The following is a 9,279-nucleotide window of genomic DNA, read 5'->3' on the forward strand; positions in this document are numbered from 1 at the left end:
AATCAGGAATGCTTAGTTTTAAGCAGAACGCCGCATTTTGAAATCGGTGGTACAATTCATTTGGTAATTAATAATCAATTAGGCTTCACAACTCCACCTTCCCAGGGTCGATCGTCAAGGTATTGCACAGATTTAGCGAAAACTATATCTGCACCTGTAATTCACGTGAACGGTGACAATCCTGAGGTATATACTGTTGAAGTAAAACCCCTTTATATTCGCTAACATCATTCGTTAATAGTGAACTTTTAATTATAATTTCAAAATACATTGTAGATGGTTGTACGAGCTGCAAGAATAGCCTTTAAATATCAAAGACAATTCAGAAAGGATGTATTTGTTGATCTAAATTGTTTCAGAAGATGGGGTCACAATGAATTAGATGATCCTACATTCACCAACCCTCTCATATATAAAATTATACAAAATCGTGCGTAAGTACACATAGAAGTTATAGAAAAAAAACTATTCAAGACTTTAGAGATATGCATATAATACCAGATTAAGGCTCCTTTAATGACTTAAAGAACCGTAACATAGTCTATTTATCCATTATGAATAATAATTTTAATATAGAAAAAATTATCAATAATTAAGTTAATATTTTATAGTATTCATAAAATATCCATAATAATTACAAAATAATATAAATCTCTCTTTTAATACAGATCTGTACCAGATCAATATGCGGAGAAGCTAGTAGACCTAGATATACTTACTCCAGAAAGTATTAAAAATATCGTCGAAAGTCACACAGCGTGGTTGAATAAGACCCTAAAAGAATCTTCGAAAGACATATCGGCACAGTCAACCACTTATCTTGCTGGAAGATGGACGAAAATGAAACAAGCTGAAGCCAATATAACACAATGGGATACTGGCGTCAAGCTAGACTTGCTACGATTCGTAGGAGAAAAAAGTGTTCGAGTGCCATCGAACTTCGTAAGATATTTTATATATATCCATATATAAAATATCTCCACACGCACAACGAAAGAATTACCACTACATTACGTACTCTTTTATAAAAAACTAAAATCTTATATAGTCTCAACTCTTTCATATTATTTAAAATAGTAAAGATATTTAAAGCGCTCAGTCAGATGGAATCCCGCATATTGTGTATAATCGATAAAATATAATTATTTTTTATATTTCAGGATATTCATCCACAATTGTTAAAGAATCATATTCAGAGTCGTCTAAAAAAGATCGATAATGGTAACGCTTTGGACTGGTCGACTGCCGAAGCATTGGCCGTCGGTTCTTTATTATATCAAGGATATAATGTGAGAATAAGCGGGCAGGACGTGGGCCGTGGCACTTTCTCACAGAGGCACGCAATGCTCGTTGATCAATCTACAGGAGGTGTAGCTTGACATATAATCGAACAAATGTTTACATAATTCAGCCTTATCGAGACTGTTATTATCATGTAGATCTATTGAAACTACGATTATTATACAGACATATGAATTTTTAGCCATTTTTATTCCACTGAATTCGATGGTTGATGATCAAACTGGCAAATTAGAGGTAGCTAACAGCATTCTATCCGAGGAAGCTGTGCTAGGTTTCGAATACGGTATGAGTATAACATCGCCGTTCACGTTGCCTATTTGGGAAGCACAGTTCGGGGATTTCTTCAATGGGGCGCAAATAGTTATCGATACGTATATAACAAGTGGAGAGGCAAAGTGGATGCTGAGCAGCGGCCTAACAATGCTTTTACCACACGGGTACGATGGTGCTGGTCCGGAGCACAGTTCATGTAGACTCGAAAGATTCTTACAATTAACGGACAGTAAGGAGAACGGTGTTGATGGCGATGATGTTAATATACATGTTGCGAATCCCAGTGAACCAGCACAATATTTCCATTTATTAAGAAGACAGGTATTGGAAGGAAAAAGTATACATTAGTGAAAACTAGAAGGGATTTAAATACTCGCGAAAAGTTTCTAAGTGATAAAATAAATTTTTAAATAAAATTGAAATATTTATGAATTTATAGATGATAAGAGATTATCGGAAACCTCTGATCGTGGTAGCGCCTAAAATTTTATTACGTCATCCGGCAGCAGTGTCATCCTTATCGGATTTTGAACCTCGGACGAGCTTCAAAACCATTATCGGTATGTTACATTTCTGTGGAATATCTTGCAAGATATTCCATGTTAACTTTTTTGTTAACTTTGATACTTATATACGTAGTAAGATAATGAGAATAATGAGATCGATATAACAGAAATATATAATTGTGTTTAAAAAAATTGTACATGTACTTTACAGGGGATGATAAAGCAGAAAAAGGCAATGTAACTAAAATTATTTTAGTTAGTGGAAAACATTATTACGCACTTGACAACTATCGAGAAACTTCTGGAGACAAGAATGTAGCTATTATCAGAGTAGAAAATTTATGTCCCTTTCCTGTCCACGAGTTACTAGAGGAGATTGCAAAATATAAACATGCAAAAAGTAAGTGGAGAAATGTAGTTGTTCGATACAATCAAAACTGTATCAAAAACATGGACCGTTTCTAAATAAACATTTTATGTTTCTTGTGGTTTCAGCCTTTATTTGGAGTCAAGAAGAACCACGAAATATGGGCGCATGGAGTTTTATTAAACCACGTTTTGAGAACTTATGTGGACGACAGGTAAATTGTATTAAATTATAAAAATTAATATGTAAATATATAATGAATATTAACATTCATTTTTTTAATCAATTTTTTTACTTGTGAAAAGCAATAAGATAAATGTGTGCACATACGTATTTTATTATTTATTTTTTTACGATATAATACAACATAATTTTTAGTTGAAATATTGTGGTCGAAAATCGATGGCAGCACCAGCTGTTGGAGATGGACAAATGCATCAACGAGAAGCTAACGAAGTTATTGTTAAACCATTTACATTGAAATAAAAACTAGAAAATATTTACTTCAAATATAATATCTCCTAACTAAATTACATTCAATAAAACTAGTTATGTCTTAGATTAATTTCATTAATTTCGTTAATAGAAGGATATGTCATAGAAGTACAAAATATTATGGACATTATCATTTTTACTTTAATTTGGCAATAGGTATACATTTCAGAAACTAGAATTAAGCATATAGATTATTGAAAAAAATACAGCACTTTTTTCTTATTTACAATATAATTTCAAATATGAATTTCATTTAAAATTCATTTTTACAACGCACTTGATTTGTTATACAGTACAAGAATCCGATAATAAATGACTAACAAGAATAGAATCAATAGTAAAATACCTAATTCTGCACATTAACATTTGTTTAATTTTTTATGAGAAGCAATAAGATAAATTAACGGATATTTATAAATACATTCTTAAATTAACCGTATTATATATCTTATTTTAAAATTCCAACAATATTTCTCGTCGCCTATTTTAAGTAAAATTTTATCTTTATAACTTTTTTTTCAGATGACATAAATCGTTAATAAAACGATAATCCATTTATTCCTTCTAGAAGAAAGCACTACCAATTATCGTTACCCAATTAATATCAGTTAATTGTCGCTTTTGTCTTCTGCTTTTAAACTTTCACGTTCTCTTTGCATGAGAGCTTGCAATTCATCCTAAAATTATAAGTTGCATCTTAGCCTTTTCTACGTATAAAAATTTCATATTTTACTTCAATACTTGTTAAACATGCAGTTAGTAATTCACATTCTAAAATGAACATGAAATAATACAAGATAAATAGGAGTAAAAAAAATATGTTTTACCCTCCAGCCAAGTTTGTCTGCTAACAGCTGACAACCTGTGTCACAATCACCCAACCAGGCTACGTCACGTCCCCCATGCGCGCTCTTGGCATCAAATACTAAGCCCTGCCGCAATCCTAAGAATCGTGATAGACGATCTTGCATACCCACTTTTTCATTGTTGATGAGTAAACGAGGACAAGTGGTTCGTACTCTTAAAAACAAAATTATATTCAAAAATGCATATATATTTCTTTTCTAATAATTTTTGTAAAACTATTTTTAATATTTATGTATACCTATCCACTAGCGATGCAAAAGGTTGCACTACTAAACTTGATCCCATGATAATCAAAAGATCAGCCTCTACGAAATCTCGATCAGCAAGTACTTGGAAACGTTCAGGGAGCATTTCACCGAAGAAGACTATGTCAGGTTTCACAACACCTTCATCGCACTCTTCACATTTTGGTATTGCACCTTCTATTATTTTTTCTATCATTTAAATAAACTTACAATCAGTATTTGATCAATTAATCGCTAACATCTTACTTTTTATAAAACTGTTCTGCATTTACCTTGTAATAAACAGACAAAGAATATAAAATTCATATTTAGTAAGACTCAGGTTATTGTATTTAATATTTAACTTTATTAATATATTTAACGCTCATTTTTATTTTATTTGTTAATAATTTTTTAATAAATAAGCAATGTTTAAACTGTTTAAAGATGGCTCAGGATTATGACTTTGGCAACATGTCCGAGGTTATACAAGTTAAATATCCTTTCCTAAAGTTTCAATTATAATAAATACTTAGTAGTATTTAGTTTACATATTATCTCAAAGTTTACAAATTTTTAATTTTAAATTTTGAATAATATCTAGATAATACACAACATGATGAAGACTCTTCTCACACACATGATAAACAGACGCTACTCTCATCCATTTGTTTCAAATAAATCTACTTAATGCGAAAAAAAAATAGAAACATCATAAAAGTATACCTTTCATCCATGGAAGTGTATATGGTGCTCGGCACTTGAGACAATGACCAGTGTGAAACGTTCCATGAGCCTCCACTAGTTTTTCAGATGGCAATCCAGCTACACGTTCCAGCGTATCAATATTCTGCGTGTAATGCCGTAACAATAAACCTTTCTCCCACAGTAGGCGAATAAAATAATGGCTTATCGTAGGTTTGAAGCCTTCCGGCAACAATTCTCTCGCAAGAGTGAAGAATGGCTCTGGATTCTTCATGAAAAACTCTAACTCGAAAATTGCTTGCGGATGGGGTAAATTATATTTGTCTAATTTATGGTAAAGTCCACTGGATGGAGACCGAAAATCTGGTATCCCAGCAGCTGTAAAAAAAAAGTATGCGTGTGTGTGTATATACATTTATGACATTAATAATTATAATCAGTATGTAAGCATTGATATATATTTGCCATTGAAATATAAAAACTAACAGTTATGACTCTCGTAACAAAATACGAAACATTACATGTATATTTGATAGGATATAAAACAACCACAAAATAATTAAAACATGTAGAAGACATATTGTTATCAAATAATTTATTACAAATCCATTGGTAAAGAATTTGACATATGTAGAATATATCTTTGATGTGCTTACAGGTAGAAATGCCAGCGCCTGCCATAGTGATGATTTTGCAATTCTCATTTTCCTTAATGTATTCGACAATCCCGTCCAAACTGAGCTTGCGAAGGGTCGGCTGCAATTGTGACTCGTCACTTTGCTCACCCGCCGGCAGGTCGACGAGTCTTAATTTTTGAGCCAGGTATCTGCGTAATCTCTCCATCTCGGAACAATCTTCTACGTCCGACGATTCAGATGAAGCGTTTTGTTTTTCCTCATTTAGATTATCGTCTGGAAACAAATGACGGAACTGACGTCTTAAGAAGTACGCACATTATTTTATACAGGGAAAGTGTAGCATCCAAACTATGCGACATATTGTAGGGATGTCCGAATAATTCGAAGAGATGACTCTTGGGTAATATGTATATTTAATGAACTTTTGTATAAAGTCTTTCGGAACGAACGTAACTGGGCTACTGGCGAAGCTCTGAGTCGTACAGGTCCGTGAAGGTTCAGTTTCAGTCTTGTCGTCTTGAAGAGAGTCGAGTCAGAGCTTCGCCAGTAGCCAGTTACGTTCGTTCCGAAAGACTTTATACGAAAAAGTTCATTAAATATACATATTACCCAAGAGTCATCTCTTCGAATTATTCGGACATTACAATATGTTCTTAAAAATCATATAACAATAAAATTCATATAACGAATTAGGTATTGTATTATAAAGAGCGGCCAGATTAGTTTGCATAAGATATATCAATTACAATACCGAGGAAAAAAAAACAAAGAATGTTTTAATGGAAAAAGATACATTTGTATGATATATCCGGCTCCGTATATCATTTTGTTCTCTCGCAATTAAAAAAAAAAAACCCGATCGCAGAGAGAATGACGCGCACGTTGATGTCTCCTGAAAAATTACCTCTTCCTTCCTCTTTGGTCTCCTTGTCCATATTGTAACTCGATGCGATAATACGATTAGCGTACAATTTCGCGAGATGCGACTTGTATATAGCGATCGACGATATACTCACTTCACGAAGGATGACGCGCGCGATAGAAAACTTGTGTGACAAACGGAAAGCTACACGCGATGCCAGGATTTCTCTCTCTCTCCGATCGATACATACGTGAGATACCTTTCATAACTTCTCCATTTTTTCATACACGTTTTGCAAGTAATGCATAGCGATTTATTGAATGCATTATATCACACGTACACGCATGGCACACGCGCCGCACACTCAACACATTCGTAACGCACAGTTCTGCGTAGTTCTGCGTAGTTTTGACGCACTCAGCACTCAGCTGTGCATTGTGCATATCAACAATCGTCGGTGGTCCTGATCAGTGTCGCCAAGTCGCTTCGAAGCTTTCCTCTCTCCAAAAATTCCCCCAGAAACCCTCCAAGCTAAAAGCAAATCCCCTAAGTTTTCCCCGGATAATTTTGAGGTTAATTCCGTCGACTCGAAGAGGTTAGGTTGCACGGTAATGAGAAGAAACTGTTTACGGATATAAATAAGTGTACTTTTCGACTTAAACTACGGTTTATTTCGTTGCAGATATGGTATCGAATCAAACGCTTATGAAGATAGCGAGTTTGGGAGGATTCATAACGGCGAGTACGGGCTACGCTTTTCATTATCGCATACAATACGACATTAAAGAGAGCGAGACTTATAAAGACGTTATGGATACCCTACGCGCGCACAAGAAAGCCGTGCCGTATCTCGGGGAGCCTGTAACGCTGGGCCGCATCACTTACGGCGATGGATCTCGCACGCTTGAGCACGAGGACGCGTGGGTCAAGCAAGATTACAAATGGTTCAAGGTACCGCTCACAGGTGTTAATACCAAGGCAAAGTTGTATTACGAGGTAACGTTGAACCGTGAGCTCGAGAACAAACCTGAGGCGTCTAAAATTGAAATTACGTTTGATAATATACCTGGGAAGACGTTTGTAATAAGGCAATATGAGATAAGTTGAAACAAAAGTTTGTATTAAGAGAAAAATAGATTTGTTATTTATGTAAAAATATGATTCAGAAATAATTTATTTATTTATGTTATATATAAAAATAGTATTGTAAAGATAAATGAAAATGACAAGCGATACGAGGATAAAATATAGGTATACATGAAATAGATGTTAATGGAATGTTTGTAAAGGCATGTCGGTTATACCCTTAGGTACTCTCAAACCGCGTCTTGTATAGCCCAAAGCCGCTTGGATGATATGTATGGCTGCTTGCACAGTCATCTCAACGTCTCGTTCGCTACCGATTTGTGGATTGACTTCCACTAAGTCGATAGCGCTCAATCTGTGCGTTCTGTGTATTTCTTCCATAAGGTGGATCGCTTCTCTAAGAGACAGTCCTCCGCGTACTGTACAAATATGCAGATATAAGGATTTGTAATAAGAATAATGCATATATGTATGCATATACATTAATATATAATATACTGCAAACCTGGCGTTCCAGTGCTAGGTGCTTCAAGCGGATCCAACACATCTATATCGAAGCTGACGTGCAGAGATCTTGCGTTATGAGGATCTATTTTGTTAAGCGCCATATGTATCACGTCGTGAATACCTAAAAGTATATCGGTTAAATGCATTGAACGGTTTTACGCGACGATCAAGGCACAACTATTTTACATCCGCACCATAACGTTCTATATCTTCCATGCCGTAAGCGGTAATACCAAATTTTTCGATTATCAATCTTTCGTAGCGATCTATGGATCTCAAGCCGATATAAGCTACGTTTCTGATGGATAATCTATAAAAAAAAAAATAATACACTGGTTAAACTTCTTTTTTATTTACATTAATTTAGTTTAATTCATTTAATTGGTTTAAAAAAATTAATGAGCAGAAATGCTCGAATGTTGTGAATGTTCTTACATCGGCATTTGCCAGTCCATGCCCGGTAAATACGGCCAATAATCGGCTAGCTCCGTAGTTAACAATGCTACCGGCATCCCGTGCACATTACCGCTCTCACTGGTTTTGTTAGTATTTAAATCAGCGTGAGCATCCACCCACACTACCGCCACATCCTGCCTTTCCTATAAAAAAAAAAGTGTAACGTTCGGATTTAACGATTCATTGATTCTTCTATGAAAATATTTCCATTTTGCACACCTTGACATGTCCATCGATTGTACCGATGCTCAAGCTATGATCACCACCGATCGTTAATGCCTGTCTGCCGTCGCGTAACACTTGCCGAATTTGTTCGGATAAACTACTCATACAACTGGCCACATGACCCAAATGTGACATATTTTTTACGTCATCTATATTGTTTGCACTGTAGAACACATTGCCGTAATCTCGCACGTCCAACTCTTTTTTTTATGAAATATAAATTACGTTAACTTACGTACTTAGGTTTTGTAATATATTTATATTTATAAAAAAGATAAACATCGCACATTGTTGCAGATTTACCTAATATTTTCAATTCGTCTACCAATCTTGCTGCTCTAATCGCCTCAGGTCCATGAGCTACTCCTTCCTTTTTCTGTAAAATTTATTGTTTTTATAACATAATACGCTTAATATTCTTTTCTTAATATATCTATTACTTCCATGAAGCTTTATTTCAGACATGTGCAGTATTGAAATTGTTTACTATTCTCTTTCGCATATTTTACATTTACCTGTCCTTTGTCAAAAGGTACTCCGATTATACCAACTTTTTCGCTGTAATAGCGAATGCCTAATTTACTAGAAATTGTACGAGCTTTAGTCAGCACATTCATTTTGAACTATGTTCTTTTCCTTACTGTCGAGTTATTTGCGATTACACATGAGAAACTAATCTGTTCTTTGACCTATAACTGCAGTCCGATATGGAAATCTTATTGACCCTATAAGATGGAGTAAAAAGACCACCAATGATAAATATGAG

The 9,279-nt window shown here is 34.6% G+C and overlaps 4 protein-coding genes across 4 annotated transcripts; 2 read left to right on the forward strand and 2 right to left on the reverse strand.

Moving 5' to 3' along the window:
* Nucleotides 1-3: 3 nt before the first annotated feature.
* LOC112462283 (probable 2-oxoglutarate dehydrogenase E1 component DHKTD1 homolog, mitochondrial) lies at nt 4-2,940 on the forward strand (the record flags this gene model as incomplete). Its single annotated transcript, XM_025027973.1, has 9 exons — nt 4-186; nt 277-434; nt 669-942; nt 1,161-1,368; nt 1,484-1,896; nt 2,015-2,135; nt 2,293-2,481; nt 2,577-2,662; nt 2,827-2,940. Coding segments are annotated over 9 exons (1,740 nt in total), but the record flags the coding sequence as incomplete, so codon positions are not given.
* A 175-nt stretch (nt 2,941-3,115) lies between these two features.
* On the reverse strand, nt 3,116-6,669 carry LOC112462284 (NAD-dependent protein deacetylase sirtuin-2-like). The gene is made up of 6 exons (XM_025027974.1): nt 6,282-6,669; nt 5,396-5,650; nt 4,761-5,117; nt 4,049-4,244; nt 3,771-3,963; nt 3,116-3,620 (listed from the first exon to the last, which is right to left on the reverse strand). The coding sequence occupies exons 1-6, from the start codon at nt 6,310-6,312 to the stop codon at nt 3,552-3,554; spliced, it is 1,101 nt and encodes a 366-aa protein (XP_024883742.1). The 5' UTR covers nt 6,313-6,669; the 3' UTR covers nt 3,116-3,551.
* Nucleotides 6,670-6,690: 21 nt separating this feature from the next.
* LOC112462287 lies at nt 6,691-7,430 on the forward strand. Its single transcript, XM_025027976.1, has 2 exons — nt 6,691-6,847; nt 6,922-7,430. The coding sequence occupies exon 2, from the start codon at nt 6,924-6,926 to the stop codon at nt 7,344-7,346; it is 423 nt and encodes a 140-aa protein (XP_024883744.1). The 5' UTR covers nt 6,691-6,847; nt 6,922-6,923; the 3' UTR covers nt 7,347-7,430.
* Nucleotides 7,400-9,273, reverse strand: LOC112462285 (arginase, hepatic-like). The gene is made up of 7 exons (XM_025027975.1): nt 9,029-9,273; nt 8,817-8,889; nt 8,508-8,713; nt 8,268-8,431; nt 8,027-8,142; nt 7,831-7,953; nt 7,400-7,744 (listed from the first exon to the last, which is right to left on the reverse strand). The coding sequence occupies exons 1-7, from the start codon at nt 9,128-9,130 to the stop codon at nt 7,509-7,511; spliced, it is 1,020 nt and encodes a 339-aa protein (XP_024883743.1). The 5' UTR covers nt 9,131-9,273; the 3' UTR covers nt 7,400-7,508.
* Nucleotides 9,274-9,279: the final 6 nt, after the last annotated feature.

This window comes from Temnothorax curvispinosus, unplaced genomic scaffold (genome assembly GCF_003070985.1).
Source record: "Temnothorax curvispinosus isolate PA1 unplaced genomic scaffold, ASM307098v1 QBEX01012183.1, whole genome shotgun sequence".
NCBI classification, from domain to species: Eukaryota; Metazoa; Arthropoda; class Insecta; order Hymenoptera; family Formicidae; genus Temnothorax; species Temnothorax curvispinosus.

Coding starts and splice junctions, on each gene's coding strand:
- LOC112462284 (XM_025027974.1), bottom strand. CDS start 6,312: ATGGACAAGGAGACCAAAGAGGAAGGAAGAG. Junction 5,118..5,395: donor AGGCGCTGGCATTTCTACCT/GTAAGCACATCA, acceptor TTTTTTTTACAG/CTGCTGGGATACCAGATTTT. Junction 4,245..4,760: donor TACACTTCCATGGATGAAAG/GTATACTTTTAT, acceptor TTTAAATGATAG/AAAAAATAATAGAAGGTGCA.
- LOC112462287 (XM_025027976.1), top strand. CDS start 6,924: ATGGTATCGAATCAAACGCTTATGAAGATAGCGAGTTTGGGAGGATTC.
- LOC112462285 (XM_025027975.1), bottom strand. CDS start 9,130: ATGAATGTGCTGACTAAAGCTCGTACAATTTCTAGTAAATTAGGCATT. Junction 8,714..8,816: donor AGACGAATTGAAAATATTAG/GTAAATCTGCAA, acceptor CATAAAAAAAAG/AGTTGGACGTGCGAGATTAC. Junction 7,745..7,830: donor ACCTAGCACTGGAACGCCAG/GTTTGCAGTATA, acceptor ATATTTGTACAG/TACGCGGAGGACTGTCTCTT.